Below are 21,440 nucleotides of genomic sequence, written 5' to 3'. Positions count from 1 at the left end.
ACATCTCATCTCTCCGGTCACCACCATTACACTGAACATATCAATAACCACACATCTCATCCCACCGGTCACCACCATCACACTGGACATATCAATAACCACACATCTCAACCCCACCGGTCACCACCATCACACTGGACATATCAATAACCACACATCTCACCCCACCGGTCACCACCATCACACTGGACATATCAATAACCATACATCTCACCCCACCGGTCACCACCATCACACTGGACATATCAATAACCATACATCTCATCCCACCGGTCACCACCATCACACTGGACATATCAATAACCATACATCTCACCCCACCGGTCACCACCATCACACTGGACATATTAATAACCACACATCTCACCCCACCGGTCACCACCATCACACTGGACATATCAATAACCATACATCTCATCCCACCGGTCACCACCATCACACTGGACATATTAATAACCACACATCTCACCCCACCGGTCACCACCATCACACTGGACATATTAATAACCACACATCTCACCCCACCGGTCACCACCATCACACTGGACATATCAATAACCACACATCTCACCCCACCAGTCACCACCATCACACTGGACATATCAATAACCACACATCTCACCCCACCGGTCACCACCATCACACTGGACATATCAATAACCACACATCTCATCCCACCGGTCACCACCATCACACTGGACATATCAATAACCATACATCTCACCCCATCGGTCACCACCATCACACTGGACATATTAATAACCACACATCTCATCCCACCGGTCACCACCATCACACTGGACATATCAATAACCATACATCTCACCCCATCGGTCACCACCATCACACTGGACATATTAATAACCACACATCTCACTCCACCGGTCACCACCATCACACTGGACATATCAATAACCATACATCTCATCCCACCGGTCACCACCATCACACTGGACATATCAATAACCACACATCTTATCCCACCGGTCACCACCATCACACTGGACATATCAATAACCATACATCTCACCCCATCGGTCACCACCATCACACTGGACATATTAATAACCACACATCTCATCCCACCGGTCACCACCATCACACTGGACATATCAATAACCACACATCTCAACCCCACCGGTCACCACCATCACACTGGACATATCAATAACCACACATCTCACCCCACCGGTCACCACCATCACACTGGACATATCAATAACCATACATCTCACCCCACCGGTCACCACCATCACACTGGACATATCAATAACCATACATCTCATCCCACCGGTCACCACCATCACACTGGACATATCAATAACCACACATCTTATCCCACCGGTCACCACCATCACACTGGACATATCAATAACCATACATCTCACCCCACCGGTCACCACCATCACACTGGACATATCAATAACCATACATCTCATCTCTCCGGTCACCACCATTACACTGAACATATCAATAACCACACATCTCATCCCACCGGTCACCACCATCACACTGGACATATCAATAACCACACATCTCAACCCCACCGGTCACCACCATCACACTGGACATATCAATAACCACACATCTCACCCCACCGGTCACCACCATCACACTGGACATATCAATAACCATACATCTCACCCCACCGGTCACCACCATCACACTGGACATATCAATAACCATACATCTCATCCCACCGGTCACCACCATCACACTGGACATATCAATAACCATACATCTCACCCCACCGGTCACCACCATCACACTGGACATATTAATAACCACACATCTCACCCCACCGGTCACCACCATCACACTGGACATATCAATAACCATACATCTCATCCCACCGGTCACCACCATCACACTGGACATATTAATAACCACACATCTCACCCCACCGGTCACCACCATCACACTGGACATATCAATAACCATACATCTCATCCCACCGGTCACCACCATCACACTGGACATATCAATAACCACACATCTCACCCCACCGGTCACCACCATCACACTGGACATATCAATAACCATACATCTCATCCCACCGGTCACCACCATCACACTGGACATATCAATAACCACACATCTCACCCCACCGGTCACCACCATCACACTGAACATATCAATAACCACACATCTCATCCCACCGGTCACCACCATCACACTGGACATATCAATAACCATACATCTCACCCCATCGGTCACCACCATCACACTGGACATATTAATAACCACACATCTCACCCCACCGGTCACCACCATCACACTGGACATATCAATAACCACACATCTCACCCCACCAGTCACCACCATCACACTGGACATATCAATAACCACACATCTCACCCCACCGGTCACCACCATCACACTGGACATATCAATAACCACACATCTCATCCCACCGGTCACCACCATCACACTGGACATATCAATAACCATACATCTCACCCCATCGGTCACCACCATCACACTGGACATATTAATAACCACACATCTCATCCCACCGGTCACCACCATCACACTGGACATATCAATAACCATACATCTCACCCCATCGGTCACCACCATCACACTGGACATATTAATAACCACACATCTCACTCCACCGGTCACCACCATCACACTGGACATATCAATAACCATACATCTCATCCCACCGGTCACCACCATCACACTGGACATATCAATAACCACACATCTTATCCCACCGGTCACCACCATCACACTGGACATATCAATAACCATACATCTCACCCCATCGGTCACCACCATCACACTGGACATATTAATAACCACACATCTCATCCCACCGGTCACCACCATCACACTGGACATATCAATAACCACACATCTCATCCCATCGGTCACCACCATCACACTGGACATATTAATAACCATACATCTCATCCCACCGGTCACCACCATCACACTGGACATATCAATAACCACACATCTCATCCCACCGGTCACCACCATCACACTGGACATATCAATAACCATACATCTCACCCCATCGGTCACCACCATCACACTGGACATATTAATAACCATACATCTCACCCCATCGGTCACCACCATCACACTGGACATATTAATAACCACACATCTCATCCCACCGGTCACCACCATCACACTGGACATATCAATAACCACACATCTCACCCCACCGGTCACCACTATCACACTGGACATATCAATAACCACACATCTCACCCCACCGGTCACCACCATCACACTGGACATATCAATAACCATACATCTCACCCCACCGGTCACCACCATCACACTGGACATATCAATAACCATACATCTCACCCCACCGGTCACCACCATCACACTGGACATATCAATAACCACACATCTCATCCCACCGGTCACCACCATCACACTGGACATATCAATAACCACACATCTCACCCCACCGGTCACCACCATCACACTGGACATATGAATAACCACACATCTCACCCCACCGGTCACCACCATCACACTGGACATATCAATAACCACACATCTCACCCCACCGATCACCACCATCACACTGGACATATCAATAACCATACATCTCACCCCACCGGTCACCACCATCACACTGGACATATCAATAACCACACATCTCATCCCACCGGTCACCACCATCACACTGGACATATCAATAACCACACATCTCCCCCCACCGGTCACCACCATCACACTGGACATATCAATAACCATACATCTCACCCCACCGGTCACCACCATCCCACTGGACATATCAATAACCAAACATCTCACCCCACCGGTCACCACCATCACACTGGACATATCAATAACCATACATCTCACCCCACCGGTCATTACTATCACACTGGACATATCAAAAACCATACATCTCACCCCACCGGTCACCACCATCACACTGGACATATCAATAACCATACATCTCACCCCACCGGTCACAGGGCTGGTGCAAGAATTTTTGCCACCCTAGGCAAAAGCTAATTTTGCCGCCCCCTTGACTCCGCCCATTGAACACACCCCTTTTTCCGCCCCTTTCCCCGCCCCTTTTTCAGCCACCTATTGCATACAACATTTAACTATGGTCTTGTACCCTGTGCCAGTCTATGGTCATGTACCCTGTGCCAGTCTGACTATAGTCGCGTACCCTGTGCCAGTCTGACTATGGTCATTTATATATAATATCGCGGGATTGCACGCCTGAAGTCAGGGCCGGTGCAAGGATTTTTGTCAACAGAAGCAAATGTACATTTTGCCTCCCCCCCCCCCATCATTTCACATTTCTGACCCTCATGATTCATGTCCATTTCTTGCCCCCCCATGTGCTAATATCATAGTGCCATCCTCTCCCCCTGCACCCTAATGTGCCAGTATAAAGTGCCTCTCTCCTCCCCCCTCCATTTGCCAGTATCATGGCGCCAATAGCCCCCCCCCCCTCCCTCGTGGCAGTAAAAAAACAGTCCGGTATTAAAAAAAAAAAAAAAAAAAACTCTTTCAGAAAAGTTTCTCCTGGGACTCGAACTCACAACCTTTCACATCAGAAGTAAGGCATTTAACCACACAGCTATGAAAGCAGCGTAGCCAGTTGCTTAAAAAAAAGTTAAGTAGCAGTCTGGAATTAAAAAAAAAAAAAAAAACTCTTTTAGAAAAGTTTCTCCTGGGATTCAAACTCACGACCTTTACACATCAGAGGCAAGGCATTTACCCTCACAGCCATGAAAGCTGTATTAACAGTTGCTTTAAAAAAAAAAAAAAAAAATATAAGACTTCTACTGTAGGTAACTTTGATACTTAGTGTACATCCATACACATGACAGCTGCCCCAGTACACTGTGTATGGATGTAGCAGAGCTGGGTGTGTTGGGGCAGCTGACATGTGTATGGATGTACACTAGGTATCAAAGTTACCTACAGTAGAAGTCTTATATTTTTTTTTTTTTTTTTAAAGCATCTGGTAATACAGCTTTCATGGCTGTGAGGGTAAATGCCTTGGCTCTGATGTGTCAAGATCGTGAGTTCGAATCCCAGATGAAACTTTTTTGAAAGAAAGCCTAAATGAGATTTAAATACACCAGGGTCTCTTGTAGCTGTGTCTCAGCTGCGACAGCTGCGTGCCGCTCTCTCTGCCCGAAGTGAACTCATCGGAGCGCATCCGGCCGGCAAGTACAGGAACAGGATGAGATGATGTCAGATGGATGACACAAGTAGGGGGCGGCAGCCGGCGCCCCCAGGTAGAGTGCGCTCTACGCGGTTGCCTACTCTGCTTATGGGTGGCGCCGGCCCTGACCAGTCACCACCATCACACTGGACATATCAATAACCACACATCTCACCCCACTGGTCACCACCATCACACTGGACATATCAATAACCACACATCTCATCCCACCGGTCACCACCATCACACTGGACATATTAATAACCATACATCTCACCGGTCACCACCATCACACTGGACATATCAATAACCACACATCTCATCCCACCGGTCACCACCATCACCCTGGACATATTACTAACCACACATCTCATCATACTTAGGGCTATCATTCTCGTGCACACAATCCTCCATCTCTTACCATGAGTAGAGGAGAGTTCCTTCAGCTCCTCATCATACAGGGCATCCATCACATCGGTCACATTGATTCTCCCTCTCATCTTGCTGTGATACAGGATCCCGAATTTGCAGAGAGATAAATCCTGATAAAACTGCTGTAAGCCATTATTACTGATGGGGCAGGGCCGGACCTCAGCAATACGGTCCCTGTAAGGGTGTGACCTGAGGGCGCTCATCAGCCAGGAATACTGACTCTCTGCTTCTCTGGAGAAGATCCCGATAACAGGTTGACTATCCTGAAACTGAAGTAAAGATACACAAGGTGCAGAAGAGCGTCAGCGAGAGAACAGAAAACCCTGAAGAAGACCGACAGCCGGGACTGTCTCATTAAACCTGGTGCTGCAGCTGCAGTCTGGAAATGATAGAGCAGGAGGAGCTGAGCAGATAGTCATCTCCACCTCCAGATGTATCCGGGCAATTAACCCCCTTATATCCCAGGTAATTTCACTCACCCCAATAATCATAAATAGTTTTAAATTTAATATATTTTTTTTTTCTGTCAAAATAATAATTATATTATTGTTGTGTCATGAATAGCAAGGAAAGACAAAAAATGACAAATGTGAACATCATCAGAGGGGAAGAAAGCTGCATAAAATTCCAATTCTATATTTGTTCGGTCGGCCAAATTATTATTTTCATTTTTGCCTTTCCGTATGACAAATATTTTTTATAGTTTTTACCATGAGTGAAATGTGGAAAAAGAGCAATTCATCCTTATTTTTACTGATAGCCATCTCTTTGTTGGATTTTCTGGTTACAGGGAGACCGACCATCTCTGTGTTATGTACAAGGTTATGGTGTTTATTTGACCATTAAAATATGTTTATTGAATTTTTCAAAGTTTTTTTTTTTTTCAGTTTTTCAATTCACAGCGCAGGTGTTTTGTTACAGTGTTTCAGACCAGTGCCTAGAGACCAGGACATGAGAGAGATGAAGTCCTAGAGTTTTTTTTACACTGATTCCAGGGCTGACAACCCCCATAAATTCCTAGAAATAATATACAATATAAGGACACAAAATGTGCAGGTGATTGTAATTATCATCGTACAGATCCCAGGAAATGCTGCTGATAGTTACATAGTAACAACTTAAAGGGGTATTCCGGTTATGTGAAGTGTAGCAGCCCAGAGGGACACTGCCACTCCTACATGCCTATTGCTAGCCTGTTTGCCACCATTGTATTGGTTTTCATCACCAACTGTGCTACCATCATCAGCAAAGAGTCATTGGCTTATATGCAAAAACTGTTATGTTCATGCACTGTGCCTGGTTCACCAGCGGGTGGCAGTCTACCTGGCAGAGAGTACCTTTAGATAGAATGGAACTTACCATACCATTCTTATCCCCCCTTTGGGCAGAAGTGGGCCAGTCCTGTTTCCCACCAAGGGAGGGGTTTCAGGAAGCTGTAGTGTCCAGAGAGACAAGACATGGTGCAGTGAGGGGAGCGTTCCCCCCCTGCTGCAGGAGCCCCGGGGAGCAGCTCGCAGAGCACCCGCTCCTTGCATTATCCTGTACCAAGAGACCTTATTAATGGAGTAGAGGGAAAACGGGCAAAAGACACCCTCCTCAGCAAACTATATTGAAGCCAAGGCCAGTTAGGAATGAGAGCAGCATTTAGAAGGCCTGACGCCATATTGCATCCTGCTGGAACCAAGTAAAGGAGAATCACACTAAACCCTTTGAAACCGATTGTATTGTAAAGTTATTCCAGTGAACACGACTGAAACGTTCCCAAGTCTGGACCTCACTTTATTCTTCAATTCAATCTCTGCAATGGAGACTGACCCCAGGAAGAGACAGCCTGAAGGTGGGAGCACCGTGACACAAACATTGGGCCACATTATACCACTCGCATCCTACGCACCGGGACTACTACTCCACCTGAGGGGGCGGCCGGCCGCATGAAGTGATCCCCTATGGGTTCTTGTTCCTGTGAGCCTACTGAATGTGATAGGACCAGCACCTGTCCCTCCTCTCCTCTCCTATACACAGGATAGGGGACAACTTAGAGTGGTAGAGGTCCTACCACTGGGGTCCTCACTGATGACAAGAATGGGGACCCCCTACCCCCTGGAGCCCCCTGCAATGAACCGAGTGGCTGGTTGGGCATGTGCTGAGCAGCTCCATTCATTTCTATGGGAGTGCTGGAGATCGGTGAGCGCTGTACTCTGCCATCTCTGTAACTCCCTAAGGAATGAATGGAGCCACTCAGTTCATTTTGGGGGGCTCCAGGGGGTACAGGGTAACGATTCTTGTGCTAGGTGGGGGTCCCAGCGGTAGGACCCCTACCAATCTAATTATCCCCTATCCTGTGCATAAAGGATAACTTCACATAACTGGAATACCCCTCTAAGTACCGAAGGCTTTATGCTCTTCATACTTGGATCTATTTTGTGGAATTACTTTGACTTTCCATCGCTGCAAGTTTGAATTTTTCCTCAAACATTTGGTCTCTGTAGATGTCATTTTCAGCGGCTTCACTTTGGGTCCATATCACAAGGGGCGAGCAAATCCAGCTTTGTATCCAAGATCCGAAGTCGATTAGTTCCCCAATTCCGTTTTAATGCTGTATGGGGACCGGTCTCTGTACAGCAGTAAAATGTATGGGCTTCACGGAAGCAAAATTAATTAAGTCCGAAGTCGTGGGAGACTTCAGTGAATAACTTCGGCCTTTGATTCTACAACCTTAAAACATTTTAAAACAGGAATTCGGCTTCGGTACCAGCTGAGTGCGGATTCCAGTTTTAAAATGTTTCTAAAGTCATAGAATCAAAGGCCAAAGTTATTCACTGAAGTCTCGCACGACTTCGGACTTAATTAATTTTGCCTCCGCAAAGCCCATACATTTTACTGCTGTACAGAGACCGGTCCCCATACAGCATTAAAACGGAGTTGGGGAACGAATCGACTTCAGATCTTGGATTCACTCACCGCTACATATAACTCATTCATTAACATTTTTCTGGTGCCTCTGGTAATTGGGGAATTTCTGGTGATTGGGGGGTTTCTGTTGTTTGGGGATTCTCTGGTGATCAGTGGGGGGGGGGGGGGGGGTTGGTGATCGGGTGGTTTCTGTTGTTTGGGGATTCTCTGGTGATCAGTGGGGGGGGGGTGGTGATCGGGGGGTTTCTGTTGTTTGGGGATTCTCTGGTGATCAGTGGGGGGGGTTTGGTGATCGGGGGGTTTCTGTTGTTTGGGGATTCTCTGGTGATCAGTGGGGGGGGGGTTTGGTGATCGGGGGGTTTCTGTTGTTTGGGGATTCTCTGGTGATCAGTGGGGGGGTTTGGTGATCGGGGGGTTTCTGTTGTTTGGGGATTCTCTGGTGATCAGTGGGGGGGGGGGTTGGTGATCGGGGGGTTTCTGTTGTTTGGGGATTCTCTGGTGATCGGTGGGGGGGTTGGTGATCGGGGGGTTTCTGTTGTTTGGGGATTCTCTGGTGATTGGTGGGGGGGTTGGTGATCGGGGGTTTATGGCGATCAGAGGCTCCTGACTTCACACACAGAGATGAGCGAAGTTTGCAATTGGGCCACCCCCCATCATTGAACTCCTCAGATGACTCGTTCAAACATGATCGCGGCCTTTGACAGTCACACTAAGGCCTTTCAGGAGTTAATCAGGGGTTAAAAAAAAGTACTCATCTCATCCTTTTGCTCGGGGAGAGGCCATCGCAGCCATCTTGAAGAAAAAGCACAAATTCTGTCACGTGCTGATGAGGTGGTGACTGACATTACTGGTGAAGTCACCGCTCCCCGGCCATCGTGATAATGTGGGGACATCACACGGCAGCGTGCGCGAGATTTCAGAATCTCCGCGTGCAAATGGATGAAGCCAGTATGTATTATTTCTTTTTTGCCACCATTTCAGGAAAAATTGATTTGTTACCACGAAGCGCCAGGAAATTCAGCTTTGTGGCGAATCAGATATTTTCTGAAATTCGGATCAAAGTCAATTTGATTTACTCCGATCCGCTCAACACTAATCACACTTAAAGATTACTTCGGCCATTAGATCCTCTGTGTTTTCCTTACCCAGAGATGATAGAAAAGTGAATTATCTGTAAAGAGGCAAAGAAAGGCGATTAGTACCGGACACGACAAGCGGTAATATCCTATAATACTCCGACCGCCGCCGACCCAGCAGGGGTCAGGATGTAATAGAAGATAAGCCCCAGTCTATCACTGGTCCCAGATGGGGTCTACATCCCACCCCCCACACCGGCCAAGATGACCTGCAAAGCAGAAGCCCACCTACACCACTACTGCCCCCAACATCCTCATACTGTCACGAGGGTGTCAAGAACCACGCCTGACTCCGATATACCCGGGGTCAGGAAGTCGCAGCGGTTGGCTGCGCGCTCTATGTAAGATAGGGCTGTTTCCTTATGGTAGCTTTCTGGGTTTGCTTTGCAACACTTTTGGCTCACTCAGGGATCCGTAGCTCCTTCTCCTCAGCTGTTCCTTGTCCAGCACTCCCAACCTCTTTATATTCCCCTCTCACACTTCTCTGGTTGCCAGAGATAGAGCTTCCTGCCTGGACTTCTATTCTGACCCTCTGGAGCTGTGTTGCTGCGTTCTCTGGTAGTTGGTCCAGAACGCTACCCTCTGGATCCCTGTTGGACCTTTGTGGTCTGCTGTGGTCGCCCACCTGGGTGTATGTGTTTGTCTGTTTTGTCTGTCCTCTCCCTGGTGTTTCCCTCTTAGTGTCAGTGGTGCGGACTAGCGATCCCACCGGCCCGTTCACTATCTAGGGCTCATTCTAGGGAAAGCCAGGGTTTAGGCACGTGATCGCCGCACGGGTGAGGAACCCGTCTAGGGACGTCAGGGCAGTCAGGTGCCAGCCGCAAGGTGAGTCAGGGGTCACCACCTTTCCCTCTCCCTTGTGCAGGGCTTTCCCTTTTCCCTCCCTGTGCGTGACGCCGGTCATTACATTATATCTGGCAGCCAGGGAAGTGTGAGAGGGGAATATAAGGAGGTTGGGAGTGCTGGACAAGGAACAGCTGAGGAGAAGGAGCTACGGGTCCCTGAGTAAGCCAAAAAGGGTTGCAAAGCAAACCCAGAAAGCTACCATAAGGAAACAGCCCTATCTTACATAGAGCGCGCAGCCAACCGCTGCGACTTCCTGACCCCGGGTATAACGGAGTCAGGCGTGGTTCTTGACACCCTCGTGACACATACCAATGATATATTCTTCAGATTGTATTCCTCATTCACCTGCGTCCACTTGTAGGATTTTCCTCATCTGCTTCACTTTGTCGGCCATTCTCCTCCCTATAGACACATCGTCGGATGGACTGATCGCATCCAGCTCGGCCTCTGTCAGGGTCACCTGGGGACATGGGAGGGATTGTCCCCATTCAGAATGGTTCTGTTCCTGGGATTCCGCGTCTTCCGAATCACTAATCACCTTTATCATGTTCTCCGCTCCTGAACATTCACATTAGATTATGAGAAAACACTGAGGACAACTACCCCCATCATTATCCACCATAGCAAGACCTCCTTATATCAGGGGAGATCGGCCTAGTCCAGTATCAGAGAACATGGAGCGCGCTGCTGTCAGCGTGTGCCATTATCCCTCAGCAGCACAGGGGAGAAGGACTCTCTCTCTCCCCCATGTGCCGCTGCTGCCAATAAGAGGAGAGAAGGGCGGAGGAGGGGAGGGGCTGTGGCCACTGCGCCACCAATGAAGATAACTAACTCATTAATACAAATACAGGAGGCGGGTGCGGCACCTGAGGGGTTAACTGATGCTGATCGCAGCTCCCTGTCAGAGGCAGGGTGTCTGCTATGTGATTCTGCCACCGGCACCTGTATTTGTATTAAATATTAACTTTCATTGGTTGGGCATTGCGCCCTCCCCCCGCCAGTATTACAAACATTGGTGGCGCAGTGCACCCCCCCAACACCTCCAGTATTAACATCATTGGTGGCAGTGGCCACGGGGTCCCCTCCCCTCCTCATTGGTGGCGGTGGCAGCTTCTGATTGGAGCCCCAGCAGTGTAATCCTGGGGCTCCGATCGGTTACCATGACAGCCAGGACGCTACTGAAGCCGCCCTGGCTGCCATGGTAATCTCCCTGCTGCTGTGTGCACTGTGCCCAGGGCAGCAGGGAGAGTGTGAGGTCCTATTCACCCTAATAGAGCTCTATTAGGGTGAATAGGACAAGGGATTAAAAGATCCCAGGTTCTAGCCCCTAAGGGGGGAAATAGTTATTATGTAAAAAAATAAAAAGTAAAAAAAATATTATGATATAAATTAGGTATAAATCACACCCTTTCTCAATTTTACATATAAAATATATAAACAATGAATAAATAAACATATTAAATATCGCCACGTCTGAAAATTATAAAACTATTAAAATATTTAAAAAATCTCCTATGCGGTGAACGCCGAAACAGAAAAAAACATCCAAAAAAAAATTGCACGATTCGCCATTTTTTTTAAAATGCGGAATGCATGGGGATTTTTTAGTGTTTTCTTTTTTTTCGTGCGAAATCGAATGGTATCAAGTATCGCAATACTTTTTTTTATGGTATCGAAATTTAATCAAAATTTTGGTATCAAAACAACCCTAGCCTAGTCCGTTATGTAATGTATAAGGCTACATCACAAACTATACAATACAGAAGCTCCGCCCCTATATACAATGTATCATTTATAATGATCGAAATATACAATGTATCATTTATAATGATCGGTGTGTGTATATACAATGTTATATTTATACATATTTATATAAAATGTATCAATTAGGCCTCATGCACACGATCATATGTATTTTGCGGTCCGCAAAAAACAAATCTGCAAAAAATACGGATGACATCCGTGTGCATTCCATATTTTGTGGAACTGAGCAACTGGCCCCTAACAGAACAGTCCTATCCTTGTCCGTAATGTGTAGAATAATAGGACATGTTCTATTTTTTTGCGTAACGGAAATATTGACATATGGAAACAGAATGCACAAGGAGTACCTTCCTTTTTTTTTGCGGACCCATTGAAATGAATGGTTCCGTATACGGTCCACAAAAAAACCAGAACAGACACGGAATGAAAATACGTTCTTGTGCATGAGGCCTTATTCTGATCCCTATATACAATGTATTATTTGGATTATAATCTCATGCGCTGTGTCAGGGCCTAGTAGCTGGAGGCAGATTTGCATCACTCCTTCAGAAATATCGCCAGGGCCAACAGATTCAGGAATACCTCTAAACCGAAGGTTATTCCTTCTTCCCCTGTTTTCCTGATCCTCCAGCGCCGTGTAGAGCAAGTTTATGTGGGCTTGATGTTCAGCCAGATTAGCAGATACCTCTTTGTGATGCGCCACCATCTTATGCTGATTTTCCTCCAGGGTCTCAACTCTGGATCCTATATGGCGAATATCACCCCTGATAGCCGCGAGTTCAGAGCTGAGGGGTTCTAGGGCTTCAGCAAGAGAGTCTTTAAGAAAGCTCCTGGAGATTGGAAGGGCGTCTGGGCTAAGGGAAGTCTCCCTACCTCCTTCAGCACCTAACAGAGCTTGTTGTTTGCAGCCGGCGGCCTTAGGTGTTCCAGGCGCCATCTTGGCTTCTCTTGCCACATAAGAAGCGGCAGCCTTCTTGATGAATTTATCAATTTCTCCGGGCTGAGTCGCCGTTTTAGTAGGACCGGAGTGTTCAGTGTTCTTTTGTCCACTGATTTTGACCATTTTCGATCTGGTTAGCTAGTGATTATAGGCTTTGAAGGATATCTAAGTAGCGGAGCGACGCTTCACACAGCCATCCACTCTTGACGTCGGCTCCGCCCCCCTTATATACAATGTATTATTAATACTGATCCCTATATACAATGTATCATTTATACCAATCTCTATATACAATGTATCATTTATACTGATCTCTATATACAATGTATCATTTATACTGATCCCTATATACAATGTATCTGTCACGAGGGTGTCAAGAGCCACGTCTGACTCCGTTATACCCGGGGTCAGGAAGTCGCAGCGGGTGGCTGCGCGCTCTATGTAGAAAGATAGTGCTGTTTCTTTATGGTAGCTTTCTGGGTTTGCCTTGCAATCCTTTTTGGCTCACTCAGGGATCCGTAGCTCCTTCTCCTCAGCTGTTCCTTGTCCAGCACTCCCAACCTCCTTATATTCCGCTCTCCTACTTCTCTGGTTGCCAGATATAGAGCTTCCTGCCTGGACTTCTATACTGACCCACTGGAGCTGTGTAGCTGTGATCCCTGGTTGTTGTTCCAGAACGTTACCCTCCGGATCCCTGTTGGACTTTTGTTGTCTGCGGTTGTCGCCCACCTGGGATTATATGTTTTGTCTGTGTTGTCTGTCCTCTCCTTGGTGTTTTCCTCTTAGTGTCAGTGGTGCGGACTAGTGATCCCACCGCCCCGTTCACTACATAGGGCTCATCTTAGGGAAAGCCAGGGTTTAGGCACGTGATCGGCGTACGGGTGAGGAACCCGTCTAGGGACGTCAGGGCAGTCAGGTGCCAGCCGCAAGGTGAGTTAGGGGTCACCACCTTTCCCTCTCCCTTGGACAGGGCCTTCCCATTTCCCTCCCTTTGCGTGACGCCGGTCATTACATTATATCTGGCCCTTATTTTGTGTAGGTAAAAAAAATAAAAATAAAAATAAAATTCTTTCTACCTACTTAGAATCCAGTATGGATCCAATTGCTGCTTTGTCAAAGCAACTTCATGGCCTGTCTTTGGAGGTGGCAGGATTGAAGGCGTCGGTCCTCCAGCAACAGCAGCAATTGCAACAGACCGCAAGCCCAGCGGTTGCTACAGGTAACCAGGTTGTTGCGGAACCCAAGGTTGTTCTTCATGACAGATTTTCTGGGGGAACAGACAAATTTGTGACGTTCCGTGAGGCCTGTAAATTATATTTTAAACTGCGCCCTTACTCCTCTGGTAATGAAGATCAGCGGGTGGGGATTGTTATTTCCCTGCTTCAGAGGGACCCGCAATCCTGGGCGTTCTCTTTACCTACTGATTCCCAGGCTCTCCGGTCAGTGGATGAATTTTTTGGGGCCTTGGGTCTCATATATGACGACCCTGACCGAGTCGCACTGGCTGAATCAAAATTACGGAGACTCCTACAAGGAGAGCGGCCAGTAGAGGAGTATTGCTCAGAGTTCCGTAGGTGGGCTACGGATACCCAGTGGAACGACCCGGCTCTCAGGAGTCAGTTCTGCTCTGGGTTATCCGAACGGATTAAGGATGCGCTTGCGCTGTATGAGACTCCCTTTTCCCTTGATGCGGTTATGTCCCTTTCTATCAGAATAGATAGACGCCTTAGGGACAGATTGAAAAATCCAGAGCAATTGGTAACCCCTCCCAAGCAGCAGTTAGTCTGTACGGACTTAGACGAGCCTATGCAGTTTGGAGGAACTACTCGTCAGGTCCGTCCTCCTGAGGCTCGCCATAGGCGTGGGGTTTGTTTTTTTTGTGGGGAGAGGGGTCATTTCATTAATGTCTGTCCTTCCTTCCTCAAAAACAAAAGACCGTCGGAAAACTACTAACCCCAGGCTGTGTGGAGGATGTCAGCCGGGGGGTATACGTTTACTCCATACGAACATCGCAATTTGTGTTGCCAGCGGTTGTTGTTTTTGGTGTTAAGACGGAGACTATTTCTTTCTTTCTAGACAGTGGAGAAGGAGTAAATTTGATATATGCCCATTTTGCCCACACTATGGGTTTGTCTCTCTGTACGCTACAGAGACCTATTCCCATATACGCTATTGATTCTGCTCCTCTGTCTCAGAGAAACCTCACCCACATTGTTCATAATTTACACCTTCGGGTAGGGGACCACCATAACGAGATGCTTTCATGTTATGTTCTGGAGGGGCTTCCCACTCCGGTGGTGTTGGGTCTTCCCTGGTTGGTAGCGCACAATCCAGTGGTGGATTGGCAGGCCAGGGAGATATTGGAGTGGAGTGAGCATTGCAGAGAAAATTGCTTAAATAGCAATTGCTTAGTCGCCTCCATAACTACCCTACCTACATTTGTTTCGGACTTTGAGGAAGTTTTTTCTGAAAAGGGTTGTCAGAAGTTACCACCTCACCGTCCTTATGATTGCCCGGTTAACCTGATTTCCGGTGCAAAATTACCCAAGACCAGGTTATATAATCTTTCGGGTCCGGAGAGACAAGCCATGAAAGATTATATCTCCGAGAGCTTGGCTAAGGGACACATCAGACCCTCTTCTTCACCCGTGGCTGCAGGGTTTTTCTTCGTTAAAAAGAAAGATGGGGGCCTGCGTCCTTGCCTAGATTTTCGTGAATTAAACCGGATAACCATCCGAGACCCATACCCTCTTCCTCTCATTCCTGACCTGTTTAACCAGATTGCGGGTGCTAGGTGGTTCTCCAAACTTGATCTTAGGGGGGCCTACAATCTGATTCGTATCAAGGAAGGGGATGAGTGGAAGACAGCCTTTAACACCCCTGAGGGGCATTATGAAAATCTAGTCATGCCTTTCGGTCTGACCAATGCTCCTGCTGTCTTCCAACATTTCGTTAATGACATTTTTAGTCATCTTATCGGCAGGTTTGTGGTAATATACCTAGATGATATTTTAATTTATTCGTCTGATCTGAAAACACATGAGGTGCATGTCAGACAGGTACTGCAGGTCCTACGGACGAATAAATTATATGCTAAAATTGAAAAATGTGTCTTCGCCGTTCAGGAGATACAATTCCTGGGTTATTTTTTATCTGCTTCAGGTTTCCGTATGGATCCTAGGAAGGTCCAGGCAATTTTAGATTGGGATCTTCCTGAGAACCTCAAAGCACTGCAACGGTTCTTGGGCTTCGCAAATTTTTATAGAAAGTTCATTAAAAATTATTCAGTGATTGTAAAACCCCTTACTGACATGACTAGGAAGGGGACTGATTTTTCTAAATGGTCTGACGCCGCTAAAATTGCTTTTTCCTCTCTAAAAGAGAGGTTTACCTCAGCACCTGTACTAGTCCAACCTGATGTCTCCCAGCCTTTTATTGTTGAAGTAGATGCGTCAGAGGTGGGAGTGGGGGCTGTACTGTCTCAGGGTACGTCTCCTGGCAAATGGCGTCCTTGTGCGTTCTTTTCTAAAAAACTATCTGCAGCAGAGAAGAACTATGATATTGGCAATAGGGAACTATTAGCTATTAAACTAGCGTTTGAAGAATGGCGTCACTTTTTAGAGGGGGCAGTCCACCCCGTCACTGTGATTACCGACCACAAAAACCTTCTGTACCTCGAATCAGCTAAGCGTCTCACCCCTAGACAAGCTAGGTGGTCGCTATTTTTTACCAGGTTTAACTTTGTTATTACCTATCGTCCTGGGGCAAAAAATACCAAGGCAGATGCATTATCGCGTTGTTTCCCTGGAGGGGGTAATGTGAGTGATCCGGTACCCATTCTACAAAGAGGAGTGGTTGTCTCTGCGGTACACTCTGTTCTGGAGGGGAAGGTGTTAGAGGCCCAGGGGGAAATTGTTTGTACCGTTAAACCTGCGTCTCGAATTATTAAAGGAACATCATAATTCGGCACTTGCTAGGCACCCGGGTAGTAAAGCAACCTTGGAGCTATTGTCTCGTCGTTTTTGGTGGCAAAGGTTGCGTCAGGATGTAATGGATCTTGTGTCTTCTTGTTCTACCTGTGTGCGCGAAAGTCTCTCATACACGTCCTGCAGGGTCTTTATTGCCACTTGTCATTCCCAATAGGCCATGGACACATCTGTCAATGGATTTTATCACTGACTTACCTTTGTCTGCGGTTAAAACAGTTATCTTGGTAGTAGTGGACAGGTTTAGCAAAATGGTACACTTCATTGCGTTACCCGCACTACCTAATGCTAAGACTCTTGCTCAGGTATTCATTAGTGAAATCGTGAAGCTTCACGGGGTCCCTTCCGATGTTGTTTCGGATCGGGGAACCCAGTTTATTTCTAAGTTTTGGAAAGCTTTTTGTTCCCGTTTGGGGGTACACTTGTCCTTTTCCTCAGCTTTCCATCCTCAGTCGAATGGACAGACTGAGCGTACCAACCAAAACCTTGAGACATAGCTAAGATGTTTTGTGTCTGAAAACCAAGAGGTGTGGTCATCATATTTACCGTTAGCCGAGTTTGCCATAAATAATCGCCGTCAGGAATCTACTGGCAAGTCACCATTTCTTGGTGCATATGGTTTTCATCCCCAATGCTGTACTTTCAAAGAGGGGGGGTCTTCTGGGGCTCCCGAAGAGGAACGGTTTTCGTCATCTCTTTCATCGGTATGGCAGAAGGTGCAAGCTAACTTGAAAAATATGGGAGGTAAATATAAATGCATGGCTGATTAGAGACGGTCGCCAGGTCCGGACCTAGGAGTGAATGACTATGTGTGGTTGTCTACTAGGAATATTAAATTAAAGGTTCCCTCTTGGAAACTGGGTCCTAGGTTCATTGGTCCTTACAAAATAGTAGCCATCATTAACCCCGTGGCTTTTCGCCTGGAGCTACCTCAGACTTTTAAAATCCATAACGTTTTCCATAAGTCGTTACTCAAGAAATATGTTCCACCTCTAGAACCGTCACCGCTGCCACCCCCTCCGGTTATTGTGGATGGTAATCTAGAGTTTTAAATATCCAAAATTGTTGATTCTCATCGGGTCCGCCGCTCTCTTCAATATCTGGTGCATTGGAGAGATTACGGTCCCGAGGAAAGAATGTGGGTTCCAGGTTCTGAGGTAAACGCTGACAGGTTAGTTCGGGCTTTTCATGCCTCTCATCCTGAGAGACCTAGTCCTGAGTGTCCGGAGGCCCCTCGTAGAGAGGGGGGTACTGTCACGAGGGTGTCAAGAGCCACGCCTGACTCCGTTATACCTGGGGTCAGGAAGTCGCAGTGGGTGGCTGCGCGCTCTATGTAGAAAGATAGTGCTGTTTCTTTATGGTAGCTTTCTGGGTTTGCCTTGCAACCGTTTTTGGCTCACTCAGGGATCCGTAGCTTCTTCTCCTCAGCTGTTTCTTGTCCAGCACTCCCAACCTCCTTATATTCCCATCTCCCACTTCTCTGGTTGCCAGATATAGAGCTTCCTGCCTGGACTTCTATACTGACCCACTGGAGCTGTGTAGCTGTGATCCCTGGTTGTTGTTCCAGAACGTTTGTTACCCTCCGGATCCCTGTTGGGCCTTTGTGGTCTGCTGTGGTCGCCCACCTGGGATTATATGTTTGTCTGTATTGTCTGTCCTCTCCTTGGTGTTTTCCTCTTAGTGTCAGTGGTGCGGACTAGTGATCGCACCGCCCGTTCACTACATAGGGCTCATCTTAGGGAAAGCCAGGGTTTAGGCACGTGATCGGCGTATGAGTGAGGAACCCGTCTAGGGACGTCAGGGCAGTCAGGTGCCAGCCGCAAGGGGAGTCAGGGGTCACCACCTTTCCCTCTCCCTTGGACAGGGCCTTCCCATTTCCCTCCCTTTGCGTGACGCCGGTCATTACAGTATCATTTATACTGATCTCTATTAAGGATGAGCGAACCAGTTTGCTGTTTTTCGGAGGGCAGACGAACCTGAATATTTTCAGGTTTGTTTCAGATAAATCTACTAAAATGGCGCATAGTGCTCTCCCTTAGTGCACGATCCTGCGCAGGGCAAGGGAGAGCATCGGAGCATGAAATGTTCCGATGCTAACATCAGAGGGCTGCTTGGGTAAAAATATGGGTATGTCCGGGTTCAGCTTTGAACCCGGACAACCACTTTAACCAAACCCCTTCCCTTCAGCCCTTGGCCCTTCAGCTGCCCCCCTCTTGCCCCTACCTGGAGCTGCCTGCGGCATCACCTCACCTGGCCCCATAGGTGGTGCTCCCCTGTTTGTAGAATAGGGACAGGCAGGGAGTGAGAAGTGAGGCGCTGAGGCCGCTGTGCCTCCTAGCAGAACTGCAGCTGCTGCAAACCTCAAAAACAGCGACCTACAAGGACATTACTTTTATTTCATTTCCCAAATTTTCACAGAAAACTTTTTTCTGGAGGATGAAATAAACGAAGGCTGCACAGCACATGTTCTCCCATCAATCTAGCACAGCATATAGAATACTAGTCAGAGCTCGGTGTCGGCTCGTCTCACATATTTCATTTGATACTTTTTTTTTTGTTTTATTTTGAAAACCCGTATACATCAGTGATTGAGAACGAAATACTAGGGCTGAATCCGTTTATTATCTGCACACACAGTTAATTTTCAAATTATAATTATTTTTTTTGGGGGGGGGGGTGTTGAATTTAATAAAACCAGCATATAGGTGATCAGCCAACATCCCAATGGCTGTCACCTCGCCGACTCTAACTGGGCAAGGTGGTCAGCGACAATGGGCACGACATCCTGGCTGCCCTGAACCTGGGGGAAATAACATAGGCTTCCGGCATGCCCTGCCTTGAACCAGGTGCTGGCAGTGTACAGGAGACGGTCCCACTGTTCAGCCGTTCTTACGTGGTGAGGAACGCTCTCCTGGACTTGCAGTGACAGAACGGTCTGCAGCTCCAAAGTCTAATCCGCGATGGGCCAACTCACTGGAATTCACCCTGCACGTGCTGGAGCGTCTGTGCGAGCAGCGGAAAGCCGTGAACGATCTGGTCATACACCGACCGCCTCAGCAGGACACATGGATTGTTTCTAGCCGGGCGGCGGCAGCTCATGCCGGAAATGCTGCGGTTGTCCCTCATTCCCCTCATAAGTATTCGAAGAGACGCTGACGTTCATTCAGCAGGTGGTGACGACGGAGGAGGAAGAAGAACAGATACCGCGTCCTGCTGTCTGCCCTGTAGATGCTGGGGACCCACAACCTGACAACCTGCTGCTGCCGCCCGCATCAGGCCGCTAATGAGACCTGCCCACATTCATGTTCCGTGCGGCTGCTGCTCCTCGCTGCTAATCCCCCACTGCCACCACCATTAACTCACATTTGCTAGTACAATTACTACTACTATTGATACTACGTCCCATAGACAGCTTTGTATGTTCCATGCTTCTACTGTTGCAGCCACGTGTCTCTGATTACCCTACTCTTTCCACATCCACACAGCAAGGCTACTACTAATACTACTACTACTACTGCTACTACTACTACTACTGCTACTACTACTAATACTGCTACTACAACTAATACTACTACTACCACCACCACTACTAATACTACTACTACTACTACTACTACTACTACCACTACTACTAATACTACTACAACCACTAGTACTACTACTGCTACTACTACTACTACTACTGCTACTACTACTACAGCTACCAATACTATCACTACTACTACTACTATTATCACTGCTACTACTACAACTACTACTACTACTACCACTACTACTACTTGTACCACTACTACTATTATCACTGCTACTACTACCACTACTACCATTACTACTACCACTACTACTACTACCACCACCACTACTGCTACTACCACTACTACTACTATCACTGCTACTACTACCACTACTAAAACTACTACTACTATTACTACTACCACTACGACTAAAACCTTTACTACTACTACCACTACTATCACTGTTACTACTGCCACTACTAATACTACTATTACTACTACTACCACTACTACTAAAACCACAACTACTACTGCCACTGCTACTGCTACCACTACTACTACTAACACTATTACTACCACTACTACTACTACTACTACTGCTACTACTGCTACTACTACTAATACTGCTACTACAACTAATACTACTACTACCACCACCACTACTAATACTACTACTACTACTACTACTACTACCACTACTACTAATACTACTACAACCACTAGTACTACTACTGCTACTAC

At 47.2% G+C, this 21,440-nt stretch overlaps 1 protein-coding gene and 1 long non-coding RNA gene across 8 annotated transcripts in view; one reads left to right on the top strand and one right to left on the bottom strand.

The window, feature by feature from the left end:
- The window catches only part of LOC121008275, a 324,152-nt gene that overhangs the window by 265,214 nt on the left and 37,498 nt on the right, over positions 1–21,440 (bottom strand). For all 7 annotated transcript variants that reach the window (XM_040440719.1, XM_040440717.1, XM_040440720.1 and 4 more), the window contains 3 exons: positions 10,840–11,052; positions 9,658–9,683; positions 5,589–5,868 (listed from right to left, as the gene is read on the bottom strand). In XM_040440719.1, the coding sequence (XP_040296653.1) occupies positions 5,589–5,868; positions 9,658–9,683; positions 10,840–11,052 (519 nt within the window). The remainder of the gene's footprint in view (positions 1–5,588; positions 5,869–9,657; positions 9,684–10,839; positions 11,053–21,440) is intronic.
- The window catches only part of LOC121008280, a 124,676-nt gene that overhangs the window by 66,334 nt on the left and 36,902 nt on the right, over positions 1–21,440 (top strand). The window lies entirely within an intron of this gene.

Source organism: Bufo bufo, chromosome 7 (assembly GCF_905171765.1).
Source record: "Bufo bufo chromosome 7, aBufBuf1.1, whole genome shotgun sequence".
Lineage (NCBI taxonomy): Eukaryota > Metazoa > Chordata > Amphibia > Anura > Bufonidae > Bufo > Bufo bufo.
The sequence above is the reverse complement of the archived record's forward strand: the minus strand, read 5'-3'. Positions and strand labels throughout refer to the sequence as shown.